The sequence below is a fragment of the Oncorhynchus keta genome, chromosome 7 (assembly GCF_023373465.1).
Source record: "Oncorhynchus keta strain PuntledgeMale-10-30-2019 chromosome 7, Oket_V2, whole genome shotgun sequence".
Taxonomy (NCBI): domain Eukaryota; kingdom Metazoa; phylum Chordata; class Actinopteri; order Salmoniformes; family Salmonidae; genus Oncorhynchus; species Oncorhynchus keta.
In genome coordinates, this window is record NC_068427.1 from 6,723,152 (window position 1) to 6,750,089 (window position 26,938).

Below are 26,938 nucleotides of genomic sequence, written 5' to 3' on the forward strand. Positions count from 1 at the left end.
TCTTGGGTAGCGGAATTACTTTGTACCCTCAGGCCTGGAGGGAAGCAAACCTTCTAGTAGACTTACACTGAAGATATGGCAAATAGGAGTGGCAGTATCGTCCGCTATTATCCTCAGTAATTTTCCATCCAGGTTGTCAGACTCCGGTGGCTTGTCATTGTTGATTGACAACAGACATTATTTCACTTCTCCACACTCACTTTACAAGAATCAAAATTACAATGCTTGGCTTTCATACTTTTATCAATAACCCTTGGATGTGTATTGTGAGCGTTTGTTGCTGGCATGTCATAGTTTGCTAATCTTGTAAATTAAAAAAGTATTTAAGTAGTTGGCAATATCAGTGGGTGTTGTGATGCATGAGCCATCTGATTCAATGAATGATGGAGCTGAGTTTGCCTTTTTGACCATAATTGAATTTAAGGTGCTCCCAAGTGTTTTACTATCATTCTTTATGTCATTTATCTTTGTTTCTTCTTTTTATTCAGTTTATTAACAAGATTTCACAATTTGAAGTATGCCTCATCCTCTCAACCATAACATGTTTCAATTCCTCATCAATCCACAGGGATTGAACAGTTTTTACAATAATTTTCTTAATGGGTGCATGCTTATTAGTAATTGGGATAAGCAACTTCATACATGTGTCAAGTGCAGCGTCTGGTTGCTCCTCATTACACACCACAGATCAACACATACAATTTACATCAACAAGATAGGAATCACTACAAAATGTACTGTATGACCTCTTATACACTATATTAGGCCCAGCCTTTGGAGCTTTAGTTTTCCTAGTTATGGTACTATATTATGATCACTACATCCGATGGATTTGGATACTCCTTTAAAACAAAATTACTGCAGCATTAGTAAAGATGTGATCAATACATGATTTCATTCCTGTGCTGTTTGTAACTACCCTGGTAGGTTGACTGATAACCTGAACCAAGTTGCAGGCACTAAGTACAGTTTGAAGCGTTCTCTTGAGAGGGCAGCCTGATAAAAGCCAGTCAATAATTAAAACACCAGAAAATATACCTCTGAAATCACATACATTATCAAGTATTTCACACATTATCCAGATACTGACTGCACTTGGTGGTCTATAGCAGCTTCCCACAATAATGGGATTTAGGTGAGGCAGATGAACCTGCACCCATATTACTTACAGTATTTAACATCATATTCTCTCTAAGCTTTATAGGAATGTGGTTCTAAATATAAAATGGCAACACCTCCTTCGGCATTTCTGTCAATGTTAAAACCATGACATGAATATCAACTTGAGTCTTTTTGTCTGTCTGTCTGTGCACGTGTCTGTGTGCGTACCTGTAGTACAGCATCTGTGGTATTTGTCCTCTAGTCTGGTTTGTCCCGTTGCTGCTCAGGCTACAGGTTCGGAAGGTAAAGGACAAGCCATCGGAACACTGAACCGTGGTCATCCCTCCATCCCCATTGGCCGTTCGGCTGCCATAGTTACGCAGGCGGACAGCATATTTCACACCCTCCTGTAGAATGTAAACAGAATTGTACAACATATTTTGTTTTCATATCATAAGTTGCATAGAGTCTGTGGTATAAAAAATACTAAAGAAGGATGATGAATGCATACATATATGGTTTGATTGATGAATAGATATGTCTGCAGAGCAGGCTGGGAATTGCCATGTACCTCATGATGCGATATTATCATGAAACAGACATATCCGATATGTAATTGCACTTCAGATGATTCTGTATGCCTTGAGATTCGATACAGCGATTTAATTGCGATTTGAAGTTCCAAACATATTGCTCACTATATTTCTGCTTCATAGAGACAAGAGCGTGAGAAAAGGAGTTTGGGTCAGGGAAATAAAAGAGATGAAAACATGTTGGCTAACAATTTAAAAATATGTAGATCAAGCTATTGGATGTAAAATACCGGAGTTTTGGCGCAGGTAAAACCGACAAGCACTAGCTAACAGAAAAAAAAAGAAAAAAAGATTTGAATTTATTTACAAATCGATACTTGGGAGTCAAATATCAATTTGAATTATTCCCCAAAAAATTACATTTTGTAACTATCGATTTCCCCCCACATCACTACTGAATAGGGCGCATAATTCTAGTCCTGTGTACCTTCAGTGGCACGGCCTTGTCGAGACGTATCTCGGCAATGTCGCTGGGAGAGTCATCGGTGCTGTAGGTTCCCTTGACCAGCTCCAGAGACGTCCACCTGTGGGTGTGGACCGAATCCCCAGGGTGTTCCGTCTGGGCCTGGAGGGGGAGAACGGTAGGGGGGAAAGAGAGAAAGTAGAGAAGTGGTGAGAAACAAAAAGTTAAGAATTCCTAGGGAAGCTTAAATACCTCCAGCAATTTTTGAACTTTGACTGTTGAAAAGCGATAGTAGCGAACTGTAGCGAACTGTGACTATAGGAGCTAGTTCAGAGGGACCTAAAATCTTCCAATACATTGTATCAAACCAAAAAATATAGAAAATAAAAAATAAAACAACTGAATGACAACGACATATCTTCTGTAGTCAGACCATTCTACTGTGTCTCCTGGAATAGCGTCACTTCCTATGGTACGCGGAACGAGGACGAGCTCGCTCGTTTGTTGTTTAAAAGTATATTGGAAAGTTATTGGTGGCTACCTAGCTTCTTATGTTGAATCCCACAAAGCATCAGTTGCTGGGACTGCTAACAGTTGAAGTTGGAAGTTCACATACTCCTCAGCCAAATACATTTAAACTCAGTTTTTCACAATTCCTGACATTTAAACCTAGTAAAAATTGCCTGTCATAGGTCAGTTAGGATCACCACTTTATTTTAAGAATGTGAAATGTCAGAATAATAGTCGAGAGAATGATTTATTTCAGCTTTGATTTCTTTCATCACATTCCCAGTTGGTCAGAAGTTTACATACACTCAAATAGAATTTAGCAGCATTGCCTTTAAATTGTTTAACTTTGGTCAAACATTTCAGGTAGCCTTCCACAAGCTTCCCACAATAAGTTGGGTGAATTTTGGCCCATTCCTCCAGACAGAGCTGGTGTAACAGGCCTCCTTGCTCGCACATACTTTTTCAGTTTGGACCACAAATGTTCTATAGGATTGAGGTCAGGGCTTTGTGATGACCACTCTAATACCTTGACTTTGTTGTCCTTAAAACTTTTTTCCACAACTTTGGAAGTATGGTTGGGGTCATTGTCCATTTGGGAGACCCATTTGCGACCAAGCTTTAACTTCCTGACTGATGTCTTGAGAAGTTGCTTCAATAATTCAGAGCCATATCTCTATAATGCTTAGGAAAGATCTTATGTCAATTGTTATTGAAATGTTGTGGTGGCAGGTTCACTTGGCACATCTAAAGCTTTTTCTTTTGGGCTGTTGCTATAGGCCACCAAGTGCTAACCGTCAGTATCTAAATCATGTGTGTGAAATGCCTGATAGTGTTTGTGATGTAAACAGAGAGGTCTACTTTCTTGGGGACCTGAATATTGGCTGGTTTTGATCAAGCTGTCCACTCAAGAGGAAGCTTCTCACTGTAACCAGTGCCTGTAATCTGGTTCAGGTTATTAATCAACCAACCAGAGTATTTACAAACACTACAGGAACAAGATCATCCACATGTATTGATCACATTTTTACTAATACTGACTATAAAACGTTGTTCTAAAGCTGTATCTGTACCCATTGGATGTGCAGTGATCACAGTATAGTGGATATATCCAGGAAAGCCAAGGTTCCAACAGCTGGGCCTTCAATAGTGTATAAGTGATCTTACAAAAGATTTTGCTGTGACTGATGTGGATGATGTTAATCATATTTGTTTGTCTGATGTGATTAATGAGGAGCATCCAGACGCTGCACTTGAAATTGCTTCTTCCAATTATTGATATGTGCACCTGTTAAGAAACTGACTGTTCGAACTGTTAAGGCTCCATGGATTGATGACAAATTGAAAGACCTGTAAAGTGGAAAGAATGGGGCAAAGGGAGTAAGTCTGGCTGCACATCTGACTGGCATACTACAAATTGTGAAATTATGTGACTAAACTCAACAAAAAGAAGAAACTTTACTATGAAGCTAAGATTAATGATATAAAGAAAAACTTGAGTACTTTAAATGAAATTATGGGCAGAAAGACAAATTCAACTCCATCTGTCATCGAATCAGATGGCTTATTCATCACAAAACCATTTGATGTTGCCAATTATTTTAATGATTATTTCATTGGCAAAGTGGGCAAACTCAGGCAGGAAATACCCACGACAAACATAAACTCTTAAGAAAGACTTGCAGTTCTGTTTTGGAATGGTGGCCAGTAATAAACTGGTCCTGAACATCTCTAAAACTAAGAGCATTGTATTTGGTACAAATCATTCCTTAAGTTCTTATTTTTCAACAAAGCAATTATTATTATTAAGGGATTGCCTTGCAGTTCCTCCAGCTGTATCCACTGAAATAGCGATGGGTGCGTGAGGTTCAAGGAACGAGGGCAGGTGGCACGGGATGGGCCGCAGAGTCACACACAGAAGACTGACCGAGCCCATAGGGAAGGGAGGAGGAAGGGGGGTGGACCCACACCCTGCCCCACTGCGTAGCACAGATCAACACTTTAACCTCTTGAAGCTAGGGGGCACTATTTTATGTTTGGAAAAATAACATTCCCAAACTAAACGGCCTATTTCTCAGGACTAGATTATGATGATAGAAAACACTCTAAAGTTTCCAAAACTGTCAAAATATTGTCTGTGAGTATAACAGAACTGATATTGCAGGCGAAACCCTGAGGAAAATCCAATCAGGAAGTTCCTCTTATTTTGAAACCTCTGTTCCTACGCATGCCTATCCTCCATTTAAAGGGATATCAACCAGATTCCTTTTTCTCTGGCTTCCCTAAGGTGTCAACAGTCATTAGACATAGTTTCATGCATTTATTTTTAAAAATGAGCGTGAAAGATCACATTGTGTAAGTGGATAGGTGTGGGCTCTCAGAGTGAGTTTTTGCGCTACAGAGTCAAGCCTACATTGTTCCTCTCGCTGTTATTGAAAAACCTACACACTCGGGTTGATATATTATTGAATATATATTTTAAAAACTACCTGAGGAATGATTATAAAAAACGTTTGACATGTTTCTGTGGACATTATGAAGACTATTTGGAATTTCCGTCTGCGTTGTCGTGACCGCTCTTTCCTGTTTCAGGGTTAGGATTGTAACCACCAGCTTCTTTCTATGGTGCTACCTGTTCCAGGGTTAGGACTGTAACCACCAGCTTCTATCTATGGTGCTACCCGTTCCAGGGTTAGGACTGTAACCACCAGCTTCTTTCTATGGTGCTACCTGTTCCAGGGTTAGGACTGTAACCACCAGCTTCTATCTATGGTGCTACCTGTTCCAGGGTTAGGACTGTAACCACCAGCTTCTATCTATGGTGCTATCTATGGTGCTACCTCCAATCAGGAAGTGCCTCTTATTTTGAATCCCTTCTGTTCCTGTGCATGTCTATCCTCCATTTAAAGGGATATCAACCATATTCCTTTTTCTCTGGCTTCCCTAAGGTGTCAACACTCATTAGACATAGTTTCATGCATTTATTTTGAATAACTCTCCATACAAACCGCCTTGGAAATGCCACTCTACCCACTGCTATCAGACTGTATACCTGTCCTGTATACCTGTCCATACAAACCGCCTGTGAAACGCCACTCTACCCACTGCTATCAGACTGTATACCTGTCCTGTATAACTGTCCGTACAAACCGCCTGTGAAACGCCACTCTACCCACTGCTATCAGACTGTATACCTGTCCTGTATAACTGCCCGTACAAACCACCTGTGAAATGCCACTCTACCCACTGCTATCAGACTGTATAGCTGTCCTGTATAACTGTCCATACAAACCACCTGGGAAATGCCACTCTACCCACTGCTATCAGACTGTATACCTGTCCTGTATAACTGTCCATACAAACCACCTGGGAAATGCCACTCTACCCACTGCTATCAGACTGTATACCTGTCCTGTATAACTGTCCATACAAACCGCCTGTGAAATGCCACTCTACCCACTGCTATCAGACTGTATACCTGTCCTGTATAACTGTCCATACAAACCACCTGTGAAATGCCACTCTACCCACTGCTATCAGACTGTATAACTGTCCATACAAACCGCCTGTGAAATGCCACTCTACCCACTGCTATCAGACTGTATACCTGTCCTGTATAACTGTCCATACAAACCACCTGTGAAATGCCACTCTACCCACTGCTATCAGACTGTATAACTGTCCATACAAACCGCCTGGCCACTGCTATCAGACTGTATAACTGTCCTGTATAACTGTCCATACAAACCGCCTGTGAAATGCCACTCTACCCACTGCTATCAGACTGTATACCTGTCCTGTATAACTGTCCATACAAACCGCCTGTGAAATGCCACTCTACCCACTGCTATCAGACTGTATAACTGTCCATACAAACCGCCTGTGAAATGCCACTCTACCCACTGCTATCAGACTGTATAACTGTCCATACAAACCGCCTGTGAAACGCCACTCTACCCACTGCTATCAGACTGTATAACTGTCCATACAAACCGCCTGTGAAATGCCACTCTACCCACTGCTATCAGACTGTATAACTGTCCATACAAACCGCCTGTGAAATGCCACTCTACCCACTGCTATCAGACTGTATACCTGTCCATACAAACCGCCTGTGAAATGCCACTCTACCCACTGCTATCAGACTGTATACCTGTCCTGTATAACTGTCCAAAACCGCCAGTGAAACGCCACTCTACCCACTGCTATCAGACTGTATACCTGTCCTGTATAACTGTCCATACAAACCACCTGTGAAACGCCACTCTACCCACTGCTATCAGACTGTATACCTGTCCTGTATAACTGTCCATACAAACCGCCAGTGAAACGCCACTCTACCCACTGCTATCAGACTGTATACCTGTCCTGTATAACTGTCCATACAAACCGCCAGTGAAACGCCACTCTACCCACTGCTATCAGACTGTATACCTGTCCTGTATAACTGTCCATACAAACCGCCTGTGAAACGCCACTCTACCCACTGCTATCAGACTGTATACCTGTCCTGTATAACTGTCCATACAAACCGCTAGTGAAACGCCACTCTACCCACTGCTATCAGACTGTATACCTGTCCTGTATAACTGTCCATACAAACCACCTGTGAAACGCCACTCTACCCACTGCTATCAGACTGTATACCTGTCCTGTATAACTGTCCATACAAACCACCAGTGAAACGCCACTCTACCCACTGCTATCAGACTGTATACCTGTCCTGTATAACTGTCCATACAAACCACCTGTGAAACGCCACTCTACCCACTGCTATCAGACTGTATACCTGTCCTGTATAACTGTCCATACAAACCGCCTGTGAAACGCCACTCTACCCACTGCTATCAGACTGTATACCTGTCCTGTATAACTGTCCATACAAATCACCTGTGAAACGCCACTCTACCCACTGCTATCAGACTGTATACCTGTCCTGTATAACTGTCCATACAAACCGCCTGTGAAATGCCACTCTACCCACTGCTATCAGACTGTATACCTGTCCATACAAACCGCCTGTGAAACGCCACTCTACCCACTGCTATCAGACTGTATACCTGTCCTGTATAACTGTCCATACAAACCGCCTGTGAAATGCCACTCTACCCACTGCTATCAGACTGTATACCTGTCCTGTATAACTGTCCATACAAACCGTCTGTGAAATGCCACTCTACCCACTGCTATCAGACTGTATACCTGTCCTGTATAACTGTCCATACAAACCGCCTGTGAAATGCCACTCTACCCACTGCTATCAGACTGTATAACTGTCCATACAAACCGCCAGTGAAACGCCACTCTACCCACTGCTATCAGACTGTATACCTGTCCTGTATAACTGTCCATACAAACCGCCTGTGAAACGCCACTCTACCCACTGCTATCAGACTGTATACCTGTCCTGTATAACTGTCCATACAAACCGCCTGTGAAACGCCACTCTACCCACTGCTATCAGACTGTATACCTGTCCTGTATAACTGTCCATACAAACCGCCAGTGAAATGCCACTCTACCCACTGCTATCAGACTGTATACCTGTCCTGTATAACTGTCCATACAAACCGCCTATGAAACGCCACTCTACCCACTGCTATCAGACTGTATACCTGTCCTGTATAACTGTCCATACAAACCACCTGTGAAACGCCACTCTACCCACTGCTATCAGACTGTATACCTGTCCTGTATAACTGTCCATACAAACCGCCTGTCCCACTCTACCCACTGCTATCAGACTGTATACCTGTCCTGTATAACTGTCCATACAAATCACCTGTGAAACGCCACTCTACCCACTGCTATCAGACTGTATACCTGTCCTGTATAACTGTCCATACAAACCGCCTGTGAAACGCCACTCTACCCACTGCTATCAGACTGTATAACTGTCCATACAAACCGCCTGTGAAATGCCACTCTACCCACTGCTATCAGACTGTATACCTGTCCATACAAACCGCCTGTGAAACGCCACTCTACCCACTGCTATCAGACTGTATACCTGTCCTGTATAACTGTCCATACAAACCGCCTGTGAAATGCCACTCTACCCACTGCTATCAGACTGTATACCTGTCCTGTATACCTGTCCATACAAACCGCCTGTGAAACGCCACTCTACCCACTGCTATCAGACTGTATACCTGTCCTGTATAACTGTCCATACAAACCGCCTGTGAAATGCCACTCTACCCACTGCTATCAGACTGTATACCTGTCCTGTATAACTGTCCATACAAACCGCCTGTGAAATGCCACTCTACCCACTGCTATCAGACTGTATACCTGTCCTGTATAACTGTCCATACAAACCGCCTGTGAAATGCCACTCTACCCACTGCTATCAGACTGTATAACTGTCCATACAAACCGCCTGTGAAACGCCACTCTACCCACTGCTATCAGACTGTATACCTGTCCTGTATAACTGTCCATACAAACCGCCTGTGAAACGCCACTCTAAATCAGACTGTATACCTGTCCTGTATAACTGTCCATACAAACCGCCTGTGAAATGCCACTCTACCCACTGCTATCAGACTGTATACCTGTCCTGTATAACTGTCCATACAAACCGCCTGTGAAACGCCACTCTACCCACTGCTATCAGACTGTATACCTGTCCTGTATAACTGTCCGTACAAACCGCCTGTGAAATGCCACTCTACCCACTGATAGACTGTATAATAACTCTAGCTCTTAAATGGTTCTCCCAAAAATGTTTTAAATCATATTTTAATATTTACATTTCCATCATGAAAAATTTCCATCATGAAAAATATACTGTAATGTTTTCAACTGTTCAATATTCTATTTATGTCACATATTATGTCTTATGTATTTTAAATTAGTGTTTAGCAATTATTAGTAACGTAAATTCTGCATTTCTTCAGTTTCATCTGTGAGCAAGAACAAATAAACTCAATGTCTCCTCTCACTTTCATATTGGCAAATGTTGATCTGATCACATGAGTAGCCAGGTGTGCTGTTACCACCCTCGGGGTCTGCAAATGTTGATCTGATCACATGAGTAGCCAGGTGTGCTGTTACCACCCTCGGGGTCTGCAAATGTTGATCTGATCACATGAGTAGCCAGGTGTGCTGTTACCACTCTCGGGGTCTGTAAATGTCGATCTGATCACATGAGTAACCAGGTGTGCTGTTACCACCCTCGGGGTCTGTAAATGTTGATCTGATCACATGAGTAGCCAGGTGTGCTGTTACCACCCTCTGTAAATGGTTGATCACATGAGTAACCAGGTGTGCTGTTACCACCCTCGGGGTCTGTAAATGTTGATCTGATCACATGAGTAGCCAGGTGTGCTGTTACCACCCTCGGGTTATGACGGGGAGAAAATCTGAGTTGTAAATTGTTTAACCTGCAGCCAGCTTCGTAGCCTATGATTACTCATGGGGTACTATGGTTGTCATATGTCACAATAGAAATATTGCCAGCTAAGATTTAGCAGGGGATTGTAGTTGGACAAGGTTATCTGAAGTTACACATGCACATGTTGGAAGTTAGAGGTCAATCTAAAGAGGTAATATAGAGAAGAAGAAAAAATGCATCGACTAAAATCACTGACTAAAAGTGTGTGGACTTTGAGTCAACTAATAACAGAAACTAAGACTGATGAAATGACTAAAAGTTATTAGTCAAAAGACAAACTAAATGTAAAATATCTGCCAAAATTAACACAGAATTAAAGGTAGATCTAAAACTCTTACATCATCAGCCAGCACCTCCAACTCGTACTCATGGATGCCTCCGCCGCCGTAGACACAAAAGCCCACCAGCACCACGCCAGGCTTATCCACTGTCAGACAGATGGCATCTGGAGAGCCGTTGCCTGTGTTCCAGCTGCGGCCCTGGCTCGTCTTGGTGAAGCGGTTGGGAGTGGACTTCACAGAGTGAAGCGAGTTCAAACCGTCCACCTGGGACAGACGAAGAGACCAGTCATTATGGTGTCTTTTAAATCGTTTTTATGTGGTCATGTACTGGTTGTATATTAAAGTCATTTTAGCAATCAGAAAAATTGGTATTTATCTGGTTGTAATCTGAGCAGACAATAACCTAAATATTTTTCACGGCGCCTTGATCTTGTCATGAAAAATATATGTCTTTATCTGGTTTTAACAGAGACTAATTGGTTCTAATCTGGTTACATGATGTCTTGTCAACCAGAAAACCAGTTAACAAAAAGTGTATTACATCATTAAGACTATGTGCCAAATGTGTATTATTTATGAGCTTTATAATTCCACCAGGTGGTAGTACTGAGGTGAATAAACATGAGGGACTTTTCATTGTTATTGTACAAGACAATGAATGATACAACCTCATGACCATGACGTCAGCCAGAAACAATACTATGAGGATGTCCTGATCTATGTAGTGTGGTTAGCATTAGTCACCTTGCTATTTATGCAACACCTATTTGGCCAGAAAGCCTGCTTGTTGTTGTTACAAGGATATCCAGGGCCCAAAAGGGAACAAAAGCAGTTTCCTTGACAACATAAACAATGGGTTTTGAAAAGCAGCTGGGGCTGTTGTCATGATGACAGGGTGCCAGAGTGATTGAGACTGAGTGTTGAGAATGCAACCATTGGCCGCTGGGTACAGCGAAACAGATGGAAATGTGGTTGGACAGAGAGAGAGAGACGTCACTCCCCCAAGGGACGTCATTCTGACGTTTTTTTTAGGTTCTCTGTTTTGTTATTATAATTTTCAAACTATATATTGAATGCAGATTAACATTTGATGAACATTTTATTAAATTAATATTAAAATTGCAATGAAACAATACTGTAAATGGTAGATATCAAAGCTGAATGACAACCCCAAAAGACCACTATATTTGTTCTGGAGTCAGGTCTAAACTTGATTTAGACTAAATTGGGGAAGGCCGATTCAATTATGAATCCAGCCAACCCAGCAAAAGGAATAGGACTAGATTTAATTTGTAAAAATGCAAACAATATCAATGTCCTGTATTGTTCTGTTCAATTCCTGAATAGACAGATGCTGGTAATGAGTTAAATCCCAAACACAAACCTTGAGCTCTCTCTTTACACATAAACCACATATAGAATGTGTGTGAGACAGTGTGTGTGCGGAGTGTTCTTTACCTCGGAGCCCAGGGCAGAGGCGGTGAGCTCAGAGACGATGCTGGCCAGCAGGCCACAGGTGTTGGAGACCAGGTGGGGGGAGAAGACCTCCACCTCCTTCCTCAGGCTTTTCCTCACCGGTAGCACCACGATCACCAGCATCTTCTCAAGAACCTCCCGGAAACTGGCCATCCCCATCAGGTTCTCCTCCCTCTGAAAGGCGAGAGGAGAAAAGGAGAGAAAGAAAGCTAAAGTAAAGGTCAGCAATAGTGTCTTCTCTGATTGTATTTCAATGACAATTAATTAATATTAATATTATTAATATTAATATTAATTAATATTGAAATTAATATTTCAATGATAACACATTTTAATAGGAGTGTGTTACAACAGTAAAACAGGTCAAGATAGGTTGCCAACCCCTGCGCTAGATATGGGATATTCACAAAAAGTCTCAGAGCAGGAGTGCTGACCTAAGTTGAGCTTTTTAGATAATAATGAAGATTACATAGACCTGGGAAACTGAACCAACACTCCAACTGGGAGTTGCTTTTTGCATACAAGTCCTCATTGGTCACACATTGTGTTGACATTTTGCTTTCACTCACATGGCTGAGTTTCTCCATGTGCTCCACCAGCAGGGGGAAGCGGTGTGCGAGCGCAGAGTCATTCTCCGTGCTGACCTGTTTGACCAGCGAGCGCAGCATCACTTCGCCGTCGTACGCAATGGGCAAGATGGATGACAGCTTGACTGATGTGTTGCACAGCGCAGACATCACCGCTGCCAACAGTCGGCTGCTCGATGTGCGGAAGTTGGCCTCGGCGATGTCCTGGTGAAAGGGAGAGGGGAAAACAGGGTGGGTGAGGTGCCAGATAACATGAGCCAGATAACATGAGCCAGATAACATTCTAACCTAAATGATCACTAGCTGTGTCTTTCTTATAGTTCATTTTGGTACACAAAAGCTGAGAGGAGCCGTTGTGATAGCAACCAAGACACTGGCCGTGTCTGAAATCTGACTTGCCTACTACTTACTTAAGGGCATACTCTGTACTAGTAGTACTACATACTAGTGTGAATGATTTTTTACAGGGTTCGTACAGACAGTGGAAAGACAAATTCACAGACTTTCAAGTACTTTTTCAATATTTATTTTCAAGGACCATCAATTTCTAATAGGTTATATTTTGCAATTGTTTCTAGTCGACATCAGATGACAGTATATTTCCACAACCGCAAAAAAATTAATCAAACATTATTCATCACTACCTTACAAGTTCTACTCAATAATACAGTTTCACTACTTATTTACTACATACATGAGTGGTAAGTCAGTACTGATGATGTTGTAATTTGAGTAGTGATGAGCAGAGTTTTGGGACATACCTACTGGTGAACACACATTTCCTATTTGCATTACTACACAATTCCATCTTAATTACTGTTTTAATTGGGAATCTACTACTTAATAGCTAGGAAAACACGTCTTGCTTCCGACTGGCAGCTTTAGTGTCAGAGGTTGAGAGAAGGGCGGGTAGCCCGTGGATGAGGCGATTGGCAAAAAAGCTCTGGAGGTTGTTACAAAGAAAAAGCCACAATGTAGAACTGGTGCCCAGTGCAAGACGCAGCGCTGTGTCTTCCCTCCTTCATGTGAATCTCCGGGGCCGATTCACCCATGCTCGCAATGTCAGTCTGACATGTTTTGCTCTGTAGCGTGCTGGTTGGGTCCAGTGATGTAGTGGTAAAACAAGTGGGTAAACTATACTGAACAAAAATATAAAACGCAACATGTAAAGTGTTGGTCCCATGTTTCATGAGCTGAAATAAAAAAAATCACTAAAGTTTCATACTCACAAAAGGCCACGTTGAATCTACATTTGCCCGGCATTTTAGTTCTCGATGTGACGTTTGGCGCCGCCTAATCAGTCAGTTCTGTATCTACCGGCTGAGTGGCAGTGTGGGTGGAATGAGCAAGCTCGCCTGGCAACCACAGCGCGAAACACGAGGGGGGGGAACGAGGTAGTCTGCCTGGAAATTCATGTGCAAGACCAATACTTTTTTTCTAATATTTTTCATAAGCATATTTTATCATTATCTGTTCAGAAGCTCCTTCCGCTCCTCGTTTTGGTATCGTTTCTTACGTCTGTCCCCAGAAGCTCCTTCCGCTCCTCGTTTTGGTATCGTTTCTTACGTCTGTCCCCAGAAGCTCCTTCCGCTCCTCGTTTTGGTATCGTTTCTTACGTCTGTCCCCAGAAGCTCCTTCCGCTCCTCGTTTTAGTATCGTTTCTTACGTCTGTCCCCAGAAGCTCCTTCCGCTCCTCGTTTTGGTAGTTTCTTACGTCTGTCCCCATCCTTCCGCTCCTTTTTAGTATCTTTCTTACGTCTGTCCCCAGAAGCTCCTTCCGCTCCTCGTTTTAGTATCGTTTCTTACGTCTGTCCCCAGAAGCTCCTTCCGCTCCTCGTTTTAGTATCGTTTCTTACGTCTGTCCCCAGAAGCTCCTTCCGCTCCTCGTTTTAGTATCGTTTCTTACGTCTGTCCCCAGAGTAGCTCCTGTCCCCAGCTCCTCGTTTTAGTATCTGTTTTCTTACGTCTGTCCCCAGAAGCTCCTTCCGCTCCTCGTTTTAGTATCGATTTCTTACTCTGTCCCCAGCTCTTACGTCTGTCCCCAGAAGCTCCTTCCGCTCCTCGTTTTAGTATCGTTTCTTACGTCTGTCCCCAGAAGCTCCTTCCGCTCCTCGTTTTGGTATCGTTTCTTACGTCTGTCCCCAGAAGCTCCTTCCGCTCCTTTTGGTATCGTTTTAGTATTGTTTTTTGGTATCTTTCTTACGTCTGTCCCCAGAAGCTCCTTCCGCTCCTCGTTTTAGTATCGTTTCTTACGTCTGTCCCCAGAAGCTCCTTCCTTCCGCTCCTCCCCAGAAGCTCCTTCCGCTTTTAGTATTGTTTCTTACGTCTGTCCCCAGAAGCTCCTTCCTTCCTTAAGTCTGTCCCCAGAAGCTCCTTCCGCTCCTCGTTTTAGTATCGTTTCTTACGTCTGTCCCCAGAAGCTCCTTCCGCTCCTCGTTTTAGTATCGATTCTTACGTCTGTCCCCAGAAGCTCCTTCCGCTCCTCGTTTTAGTATCGTTTCTTACGTCTGTCCCCAGAAGCTCCTTCCGCTCCTCGTTTTAGTATCGTTTCTTACGTCTGTCCCCAGAAGCTCCTTCCGCTCCTCGTTTTAGTATTGTTTCTTACGTCTGTCCCCAGAAGCTCCTTCCGCTCCTCGTTTTAGTATCGTTTCTTACGTCTGTCCCCAGAAGCTCCTTCCGCTCCTCGTTTTAGTATTGTTTCTTACGTCTGTCCCCAGAAGCTCCTTCCGCTCATCGTTTTGGTATCGTTTCTCACGTCTGCCCCTAGAAGCTCCTTTCACTCTACTGTTCAGATATGGAACTGCCTCCCAGGTCACATTGTTGGCGAGATCACCTATTCGGCTCTTCACGCCTTCAAAATGTAGAGCTCATGGACATCTCCTAGCATCACCACTTACCTTGTAGACTGAGTCTGAGGTGCAGTGAACCATTGTTTGAGCCAATTGGATGTACTGATGTCTAATGTTTAAAATGGCATCCAATTAAAAATATATATATATTTTTTAACATAAAACACTTAATTGAGCATCTGACGCAATTCCGCAATATTTTTGTTCTGGGTTTCTTAGATTTTTGACATGACAAGCCTTGAGATGTAATCGATTTGGATTGATAATAAAGTATGACATTTTACATGCAGGGGGGACTTTAGTCCTGTGTAGCTCAGTTGATACAGCATGGCACTTGCAATGCCAATGTTCGTGGGTTTGACATCAAAACTGAAATTTAGATTTTTCACTTCAAGTTAAAAAAAACTGCTTGAATTATTCTAAATTACATTTGGTTGGAGGAAATGATTCGTATTTACTGTGTAATTTGTCTCAACTGTGGTAAGTTGCAGGTGCCTACAGGTTAAAAAGAGCCATGAAACAAAAAAACTAAACATTCTGCTCCATTGTACTACATTTTAAAGTGGCCCATATATTTGACCACATCTGTAAGTCTATGCAGTCTGTGTGGGAACTGAACAAACAACCTTAATGTTGAACCCACAATTTTGGTCAACAATGCTCCCTCTCTCTTTGACCAACCTGGTCGAGGCAGTTGAGCAAGTCGCAGAGGCAGGCCCACTGCAGAGCGGGCTTGGGGTAGAAGGAGTGGAAGCAGGAGGTAAAGGTGTTGTGGCATTCCTGCAGCACGGCCTCCAGCAGGGTGAGGGGCTGGGAGAGGTAGCCCTGAGGGTCGTTGTCCAGATTGGTCAGGCAGTTGTCCATGCCCTCCGAGAGGATCTTCTTGAGCAGGCTACGGGTGTTGCCGACCCACTCCACCAGCTTGCTGGACTCTTCCACCACCGCCTTGGCGCTGGCTGGAGAGGAAGAGGGAAGAACAGTAATAGGACAGAGGACTGGGGGTTTAGCCAGGGACCATATGATGCCGTTACATTCAGTTGACAATTCAGAAACTTTACCTAACACTAGAACCGCTGGGACTTGAGGGACCACCCTTAAAATTAATGAGCAGTCATTCTGATTTCATGTATGCTATCGCAAAAATAATTTGGTTGTGTTTATGAAGGCCTTTGGAAACAGAATTGTATTTTCCATAACAGAATAGCATTTGTAATTGATGCTATTGCAAGCTACATGTAAAAGCGAAAAAACAAAAATTCAAATGTTCAATCAATTTTATTCATGGCGTGCCATTGTTATAACTATGAAACAGAAAGCTTGTGTTTTGGAACACAGTAACAGCTTATTTTTAGAATGACAAAATAAAAAAAAATATCCCAACCACCAAGACGCACAGTCAAGACATGTTTTCAAATTATGAAAACATCAGTAGCCTTATAAGTGTCAAGTGGCCTAAATAAATAGTCAAACACAGCACAAAAGCAAATCACATTTTATTGGTCACATACACATATTTAGCACATGTTATTCCAGGTGTAGCGAAATGCTTGTGTTCCTAGCTCCAACAGTGCGGTAATATCTAACAATTCACAACAATACACAAATCTAAAAGTAAAAGAATGGAAGAAATATAAATATTAGGACAACCAATGTTGGAGTGGCATTGATAAAAATACAGTAGAATAGAAAACACTATATACATGAGATGAGTAAAGCAGAATGTAAACATTATTAAAGTGAATAGGGTTCCATTATTAAAAAGTGGCCAGTGATTCCATGTCTACGTACAGTACCAGTCAGTACCAGTACATTTGGACACACCTACTCATTCAATGGTTTTTCTTTATTTTTTAAAAACGATTTTCTACATTGTAGAACAGTGAAGACATCAAAACTACAAAATAACACATGGATAATTTAAGTTAACTGCACCTCTGACTGCACGCTGAATAAATAATTCACCGAGTTCAAGTAACATCTCAACATCAACGGTTCAGAGGAGACTCGAATTGCTGCAAAGAAAACACTACTAAAGGACACTAATAAGAAGAAACTTGCTTGGGCAAAGAAACACGAGCAATGGAGATTAGACTGGTGGAAATCTGTCTTTTGGTCTGGAGTCCAAATTGGAGATGTTTGGTTGCAACCTCTGTCTTTGTGAGACGTAGAGTAAGTGAACGGATGATCTCCGCATGTGTGGTTCCCACCGTGAAGCATGGAGGAGGAGGAGGTGATGGTGCTTTACTCGTGACACTGTCAGTGATGTATTTAGAATTCAAGGCACATTTAACCAGCATGGCTACCACAGAATTCTGCAGTGATATGCATTCCCATCTGGTTTGCACTTAATGGGAATATCGTTTGTTTTTCAACATGACAATGACCCAACACACCTCCAGACTGCGTAAGGGCTATTTGACCAAGGAGAGTGATAAGTGCTGCATTAGATGACCTGGCCTCCACAAAATCACCAGAGTGAAGGAAAAGCAGCCAACAATTCTCAGTGTAACAGGGTTATATTGGTGATTCCCCTTGCCACTTTATTGTTAAGCCAATGGGTTTTTGGTTTGAGTTTGTCTTGCCTTCACCTACTCAACATGGCATCTTATTGGCTGGTTTGCGTTGCTTGCTTACGAGGGGGGGATGTTCCAGTTAGAATCGTCCCAGTGAACAAGCACCAAACCAGCGGTAAGTTGTTGGTTGCAAAGCACCGTACGTCAAAAGTGATTTTATGCTCTCAAGTGATGATTTAAATGTACAATTTATATCAAATAGTTCGTAAATGTTATTCAAACATCACACATAAGATGCAGGGGTTTTTGGAGAATATTTGTTGTGCATTTTGTTGTAGAGAATTCTCGCCAGTATTAGCGAGCAACTTACTGTGTCTGGTGGGGGGGGGTTCATATATTTTGTACAGTGCGTGAGTGCAGAGTTGGATGGTGAGACGGGCATTGCATGACGTGCAATTTTGTGTCGTTCTTATCAGGTACATTGTTAAAAATATTATATTGTATATTGTAATTGTATTATTTTGGTAACGTGCCAGTGAACAAGCACCAAACCAGCGTGCGTGAGTGCAGAGTTGGATGGTGAGACGGGCATTGCATGACGTGCAATTTTGTGTCGTTCTTATCAGAATAAAGCTACATGATTGGTGCTACATATTGGAGTTCCGTGTCGATGACTGATGTACACAACGCCAGAAGAGTACTGTTACATCAGCATATGTGGGAACTCATTCAAGACTGTTAGAAATTAACTCCAGGTAAAGCCAGTTGAGAGAATGCCAAGTGTGTGCAACGCTGTCATCAAGGCAAAGGGTGGCTATTTTGAAGAATCTCACACACTTTTTTTGGTTACTACATGACTCCAAATGTGTTATCTCATAGTTTTGATGTCTTCACTATTATTCTACAATGTAGAAAATAGCAAAAATAAAGAAAAGCCCTTGAATGAGTAGGTGCTCTAAAACTTTTGACTGGTAGTGTGTGTGTGTGACTGGTAGTGTGTGTGTGTGTGTGTGTGTGTGTGTGTGTGTGTGTGTGTGTGTGTGTGTGTGTGTGTGTGTGTGTGTGTATGTGTGTGTGTGTGTGTGTGTGTGTGTGTGTGTGTGTGTGTGTGTGTGTGTGTGTGTGTGTGTGTGTGTGTGTGTGTGTGTGTGTGTGTGTGTGTGTGTGTGTGTGTGTGTGTGTGTGTGTGTGTGTGTGTGTGTGTGTGTGTGTGTGTGTGTGTGTGTGTGTGTGTGTGTGTGTGTGTGTGTGTACACCAGTTAGAGCCAATGAAGCAAATCCAAAATACACTGCTCAAAACAATAAAGGGAACACTAAAATAACACATCCTAGAACTGAATGAATGAAATATTCTTATTAAATACTTTTTTCTTTACATAGTTGAATGTGCTGACAACAAAATCACAAAAATGATCAATGGAAATCCCATTTATCAACCTATGGAGGTCTGGATTTGGAGTCACACTCAAAATTAAAGTGGAATCCACACTACAGGCTGATCCAACTTAAAACAAGTCAAAATGAGGCTCAGTAGTGTGTGTGGCCTCCACGTGCCTGTATGACCTTCCTACAAAGCCTGGGCATGCTCCTGATGAGGTGGCGGATGGTCTCCTGAGGGATCTCCTCCCAGACCTGGACTAAAGCATCCGCCAACTCCTGGACAGTCTGTGGTGCAACGTGGCGTTGGTGGATGGAGCGAGACATGATGTCCCAGATGTGCTCAATTGGATTCAGGTCTGGGGCACGGGCGGTCCATAGCATCAATGCCTTCCTCTTGCAGGAACTGCTGACACACTCCAGCCACATGAGGTCTAGCATTGTCTTGCATTAGGAGGAACCCAGGGCCAACCACACCAGCATATGGTCTCACAAAGGGTCTGAGGATCTCATCTCGGTACCAAATGGCAGTCAGGCTACCTCTGGCGAGCACATGGAGGCCACCCAAAGAAATGCCACCCCACGCCATGACTGACCGCGAAACCGGTCATGCTGGAGGATGTTGCAAGCAGCAGAATGTTCTCCATGGCGTCTCCAGACTCTGTCACATGTGCTCAGTGTGAACCTGCTTTCATCTGTGAAGAGCACAGGGCGCCAGTGGCGAATTTGCCAATCTTGGTGTTCTCTGGCAAATGCCAAACGTCCTGCACAGTGTTGGGCTGTAAGTACAACCCCCAACTGTGGACGTCAGGCCCTCATACCACCCTCATGGAGTCTGTTTCTGACCGTTTGAGCAGACACATGCACATTTGTGGCCTGCTGGAGGTCATTTTGCAGGGCTCTGGCAGTGCTCCTCCTGCTCCTCCTTGCACAAAGGCGGAGGTAGCGGTCCTGCTGCTGGGTTGTTGCCCTCACACGGCCTCCTCCACGTCTCCTGATGTACTGGCCTGTCTCCTGGTAGCGCCTCCATGCTCTGGACACTACGCTGACAGACACAGCACACTTTCTTGCCACATCTCGCATTGATGTGCCATCCTGGATGAGCTGCACTACCTGAGCGACTTGTGTAGGTTGTAGACTTCGTCTCATGCTACCACTAGAGTGAAAGCACCGCCAGCATTCAAAAGTGACCAAAACATTAGCCAGGAAGCATAGGAACTGAGAAATGGTCTGTGGTCCCCACCTGCAGAACCACTCCTTTATTGGGGGTGTCTTGCTAAATGCCTATAATTTCCGACCAGTGATGGATATTTAACAGTCTGATGGCCTTAGACTGAAAAACAGCTTCTATCTTCTCGGTCCCCGCTTTGATGCACCTGTACTGATCTAGCCTTCTGGATGACAGCAGGGTGAACAGGCCGTGGCTCAGGTGGTTGATGTCCCTCAGGATTTTTTTGGCTGTCCTGTGACAATCGGGTGCTGTAGGTGTCCTGGAGGGCAGGCAGTGTGCCCCCGGTGATGTGTTGAGCAGACCGTACCACCCTCTGGAGAGCCCTGCGGTTGCGGGCGGTGCAGTTGCTGTACCGGGTGGTGCAGTTGCTGTACCAGGCGATGATTCATTCCAACAGGATACCATCAGCTGTGCATCTGTCAAAGTTGATGTGATGTGTACGCCAAGGAACTTGAAGCTTTCCACCTTCTCTACTGCTGTCCCGTCGATGTGGATAGGGGCAAGCTCCCTGTTTACACCATCAGCTCTTTCATTTAGTTGAAGTTGAGGTTGAGGTTATTTTTCTGGCACCACTCCTCCAGGGCCCTCACCTCCTCCATGTAGGCTGTCTTGATGATTGAGTTGGAGGTGTGCATGGCCAAGGAGGGGGCTGAGCACGCACCCATTTATAATTCATTATTGTCTTTAGACCCTGCCACATACGCCTAGTGTCTGAGCTGTAGAATTGCGACTCCACTTTGTCTCTGTACTGACGTTTCACCTGTTTGATTTCCTTACGGAGGGAATAACTACACTATTTTTATCCAACAATATTCCCAGACAACTTGCCATGGTTAAATGTGGTGGTTTGCGCTTTCAGGTTTGCGCGAATGCCGCCATCTCTATCCACGGTTTCTGGTTTTAATAGACACCGCTATACACTTCCTGATGATCGCAGGCACCGTGTCAATGTTAACGTTATTCTCTGAAGCTAACCGGAACATATCCCAATCCGTGTGATCAAAACAATCTTGAACATGGATTCCGACCGATCGGTGTTGAGACCTTAGCACAGGTACTTCCCGTTTGAGTTTCCGACTATAGGAAGGGAGGAGCAAAAGGGAGTGGTAATCTGATTTGCCGAAGGGAGCGTGGGGTAGGCCCTTGTCGGCATCTCGAAAAGGCGAGAAGCAGCTGATAATGTTTTTCCAAAGCGTTATGTCATTATAATGCAGTGAGAAATAGTTACTTATTGACAGCTCGTGCACGTCTTCACGCAATGGCATCAGTTGCATTTCATGTAGCTCTTATCCCTTGTGCTAACAGCTGACCATTTTTGTTACTTTCACTTGCTTGACACATTTTGGTTGTAATGCCTAATAGTCTCCGGTTTTCTCATTGTGTCCCGTCCTCTTGTCATCCTTCAGCATCGTTGTGGAGTACAACAGCTGTGCCGGTGCCTTATTTTGCGCAGAGGGAGGGAGCTCACATCTCACTTTGTTCTTGGTGCTGGCCAGACTTGTTTTCTTCACAAACAACTTGTTACAGTGAATTACAGTGAAGTGAAGAAATTGTCCATGGTGAAATGTCTCCCCTTGCCAAGGTTCCACAAGCCTCATCACCACATTGAAAGTCGTTCAGCAAGTACAATTATGCACGCTCTCACTGTGTAGCCTACGCTAAGTTGGACAGAGTAGGCATGACTTAAAAATTAGCAGTCAAAATGACTGTTTTATCGGTTCTATTGTTAAAGCTGACAGGTATAATGGTTTTATTACTTGCTATGAGCCTTTAAAATGTAAGGCTAATAATGTGTCAGGTCTCTCTATGTATTAAAATCCTTGGCATCAACTTGGATTTGTGTGTGTGTGTGTCTGTGTTCGAGGATGCTTCCGTGCCTGCAGCATATGTGTGCGCGTTTGTGCATGTGCATCTTTGTAACCCTACCAGATATGGGGAAGATCTCACAGATGTAGACGCGGAGCAAGCGCAGGCAGCAGGTCCCTACAAAGCGCAGGCGCTCCAGGTCCAGCAGGGTGGCTGTGTACTGGAAGCCTTTCAGGGCCCTCAGCTCCTCCACCCCCAGCACCAGGGTGGTCCAGCTCCAGTGGAGGATCCTCAGCAGGGACTCAAAACACTCCTACAGGGAGAGGGGAGGACAACTTTACTGCATGTTTATTACATGTTTACTACAGCTTTACAACCTATTCATGAACTCTTCACTAGCAACATCCTAACTACTACTGTATAACACTCCAGGGTGATGTTCATTATGGCATGCAATTGAAAAGGTTTTAAAACATTTTGCAACTGAAAACTAAAACGAGTGTTTCTTATTGTACAAGTCCAGGTAGTCCCTCCCTGTTTAACTACATTTTATTCTGTTTGGTGACTGATGAACACAATTCAGGAGTTAAATTGGTAATTCCTAAATAAGACAGGCCTGTGTATTGATTCTGGGGTCTCTGTGGCCTTCCTGGGAACAAGTCTAGCTTGGGGAAACGCAGGCGTACGGTTCGTACCACTGAAACGGTCCTGGCGAAGGAGCGTTTGAGGATGTGAACCGGCTCACTGGTCTGCTGTTTCCCTTTGGCTACGATGCCATCGTTCGACGGAAGCCTGGAATAGTAAAACAACCAAATCACATTCCCATTACAAAGCTTGTTACTTGAAGTTCATCAATATACATTTCATGGGTCACTATTTCAGACATGAGAATGATGGTGCAGATAGACATGGCAGCTCTGCTTCTAACTCCTAAGCAACATTTGCTATACCCGCAATAACATCTGCTAAATATGTGTATGTTACCAATAAAATGTGATTTGCATGTAGGAAAATGACTTGCCTGTACAAGAGGTGAGGTATTTGACCTGCGTTCACATCGGTACCGTTGTTTGACTTCTTGGAGCTCTTGAACTGAAAGACCACACTGCAAAAGAGTGTAGGTCGACATTATTCACAATGACAATGAGGATATCTTTTGAAGTAATTGTATTTCTACCAACTACAATAGTAACCTGTCATCTGTGGTGATGGTGGCCTGTCCGTGGGAGCCACAGTCTGAGCTGGGCCCAGACACCTGGGCCCATGCCACGTACCACCAGCCCAGCTGCAGCAGCACCGGTTCGTCAAACATCATGGCGTACTTCTCCCTGGCAGCGCAGTCATAGGCCAGGACGTCAGTCTCAGCCAGGAGGTCCCCATCCGTCTCATGGTCTCCACCATCAGGCCCCAGCTCTAACAACTGCACAGTAACAACATAACAGTCAGCCTTACTAGCAGAACTTGAATAGACCTCTATTCGGGCTGTGGTATAATTTAAACTATTTGCTAATGTGTTCAATATCACAGAACCTAGCAATATAAAGGTTACATTAATACATTGATAAATAAATAAACAGTTGACACTAGTATACCTACTAACCTTGATATTTGAAGTGTAATCAAACAACTGAGATTACATAGGTTAAATATAAAGGTATTGTAACTACCAAAATAAAGGAAACACTTGATTCGGGGTTCGTATAGACCGTGGCAAGTCAAATTCAAGACCTTTTTCAAGCACTAATATTTCTTTTCAGGACCATCAATTTGTAATAGTTCATATTATGCAATTGTTTCTAGTCGCCACCAGATGTCAGGATATTGCCACAACCGCATGAAAAAAATTACTTAGTATTTATCACTACCTTACAAGTTCTCCTCCGTAATAGGTCATTTCACTACTTATTTAAGACGAGTGGTAAGTCATTCCTGATCATTTGGTCATTTGAGTAGTGATGAGCAGAGTATTGGCACATGCCTACTGATGAACACACATTTCTTATTTGCATTACAATACAATTCCTATTCGTATTACTACACAATTGCAGCTTAATGCCTGTTTTTATTGGGCATTTGGGAATCTACTACTTAACAGCCACGAAATAGCTTCTTACTGGCAGCTTTAGTGTCGGAGGTCGTGAAAAGAGCAGGTGGGCTGTATTTGTATTTATTTAATGGGATCCCCATTAGCTGCTCTCTTCCTGGGGTCCAAACACACCAAAGCACCCACATTACATTGAAAAGAAAATATAAAACAGTGAACTATGTATGTACTGAATGAGCTAAAGATAAAACAGTACATCCTATAACATCACTATACCACCACATTGTGACGGCCCTGAATTTTTCTGAACCGTCTCAGTGCTTCTCCTTCCAATAGGGCGCTTTCCCTTCAATTCCCAATTAAATAGCCAGCATCAGCTGCTCAAAAGTGGGGTTGTGATGGAGACATGAATGAGGATGTGTTCAACCCTCAGTTCCAAAGCTTCTCTATGCCGTTTGTTTTGTTGCCGTTAAACGTGTGTTTTGTAGCCTAATAGAGTTTACCCAGGATCGGATCCACTCTTTGCGTCCGTGGACTACACCTCTGTTCTTCATGGCCTTTCTCCGCTGGAGATCTATTGGCGGATTGGATTGTCTGACTGACCGACTGACTACCACCTTTTTGTATACGGTATTTAATTTGTTTTGATGTGATGTATACGGTGATGATTTATGTAGTTAGTTGTAGTTGAGGACTTCGTAGAGTTGATACGCTTTAAAGTTCTGTGGTAAAATAATTGTTATATTGATTGTATGATTAATACTGGGTTAACGCTACACTTGAATGAATGGACAAACATTGCGTGACAAAGGTCACTTGAGTTCCCTGAACTCCTTTACCGGACTGGACTCTTTTTAGGCCCGAGGTACAGGACATTTCTGGAGGAACCAGAACTCATTGTGTAATATTATTATACGTGTGTGTAATCATTGATGTTGCTAATACAACCCACGCTAAAGAATATAGTTGTTTTTGAAGTCCTTTCCAATGTTTTAAGGGTTTATGAAAAGTGTATTTCCATCCTGACTTTTGCATAAGTCCTTTGTATTGGTGTAGACTTGACTACCTGGCACCCCTATAAATAACCTCAAGTCAAAACCGCTACAACATATCCACAACACAACACGTTCAATACCACCACATATCCACACCATGTTCAATACCACCACGTTCAATACCACCACATATCCACACCATGTTCAATACCACCACGTTCAATACCACCACACATCCACAACATATCCACAACACGTTAATACCACCACACATCCACAACATATCCACACCACGTTCAATACCACCACATATCCACACCACGTTCAATACCACCACACACCCACACCACGTTCAATACCACCACACACCCACACCACGTTCAATACCACCACACCCACGTTCAATACCACCACACCCACGTTCAATACCACCACACACCACGTTCAATACCACCACACACCACGTTCAATACCACCACACACCACGTTCAATACCACCACACACCACGTTCAATACCACCACACACCACGTTCAATACCACCACACACCACATTCAATACCACCACACCCACGTTCAATACCACCACACACCACGTTCAATACCACCACACACCACGTTCAATACCACCACACACCACATTCAATACCACCACACACCACATTCAATACCACCACACACCACGTTCAATACCACCACACACCACGTTCAATACCACCACACACCACGTTCAATACCACCACACACCACGTTCAATACCACCACACACCACGTTCAATACCACCACACACCACGTTCAATACCACCACACACCACGTTCAATACCACCACACACCACGTTCAATACCACCACACACCACGTTCAATACCACCACACACCACGTTCAATACCACCACACACCACGTTCAATACCACCACACACCACGTTCAATACCACCACACACCACGTTCAATACCACCACATATCCACAACAGGTTCAATACCACCACATATCCACAACAGGTTCAATACCACCACATATCCACAACAGGTTCAATACCACCACATATCCACAACAGGTTCAATACCACCACATATCCACAACACATTCAATACCACCACATATCCACAACACATTCAATACCACCACATATCCACAACACACCACGTTCAATACCACCACATATCCACAACACGTTCAATACCACCACATATCTACAAAACAACCATACAACAATATCACAATATGTGCGTATGCATGCGTCTCTACCTTTGTTTGTGTCTCTTCACAGCCCTGTTGTTACATAGAGGGTTTTTTTTAGCTGCATTTTATTCTACTGCTTGCATAAGTTACCTGATGTGGAATAGAGTTCCATGTAGTCATGGCTCTATGTAGAAGTGAGTGCTTCCTATAGTCTGTTCTGGAATTGGGGACTGTGAAGAGAACACTGGTGGCATGTCTTGTGGGGTATGCATGTGTGTCAGAGATGTGTGTGTATTTTAAAACAGACAGCTTGGTACATTCAACACCTCTTACAAAAACAAGTGATGGACTTCATCTCTGTTCCACTTTGAGCCATGAGAGATTGACATGCATGTCATTAATGTTAGCTATCCATGTAATTTTAAGGGTCAGCTGTCACTGTAGTAGCTAACGTGTATAGTGTTGAGTCTTCCGCGTACATAGACACACTGACCTTACTCAAAGCCGGAGGCATGTCGTTGGTAAAGATTGAAAAAAGCAAGGGGCCTAAACAGTTACCCTGGGCAATTCCTGATTCTACCGAGATTATGTT

The 26,938-nt window shown here is 43.3% G+C and overlaps 1 protein-coding gene across 6 annotated transcripts in view; it reads right to left on the reverse strand.

The window, feature by feature from the left end:
* mycbp2 (MYC binding protein 2) overlaps positions 1 to 26,938 on the reverse strand; it is a 239,038-nt gene that overhangs the window by 108,024 nt on the left and 104,076 nt on the right. For all 6 annotated transcript variants that reach the window (XM_035773118.2, XM_035773117.2, XM_035773116.2 and 3 more), the window contains 10 exons: positions 23,317 to 23,543; positions 23,145 to 23,228; positions 22,819 to 22,915; positions 22,244 to 22,436; positions 15,878 to 16,152; positions 12,330 to 12,551; positions 11,743 to 11,934; positions 10,342 to 10,548; positions 2,122 to 2,259; positions 1,330 to 1,508 (listed from right to left, as the gene is read on the reverse strand). In XM_035773118.2, the coding sequence (XP_035629011.1) occupies positions 1,330 to 1,508; positions 2,122 to 2,259; positions 10,342 to 10,548; positions 11,743 to 11,934; positions 12,330 to 12,551; positions 15,878 to 16,152; positions 22,244 to 22,436; positions 22,819 to 22,915; positions 23,145 to 23,228; positions 23,317 to 23,543 (1,814 nt within the window). The remainder of the gene's footprint in view (positions 1 to 1,329; positions 1,509 to 2,121; positions 2,260 to 10,341; positions 10,549 to 11,742; positions 11,935 to 12,329; positions 12,552 to 15,877; positions 16,153 to 22,243; positions 22,437 to 22,818; positions 22,916 to 23,144; positions 23,229 to 23,316; positions 23,544 to 26,938) is intronic.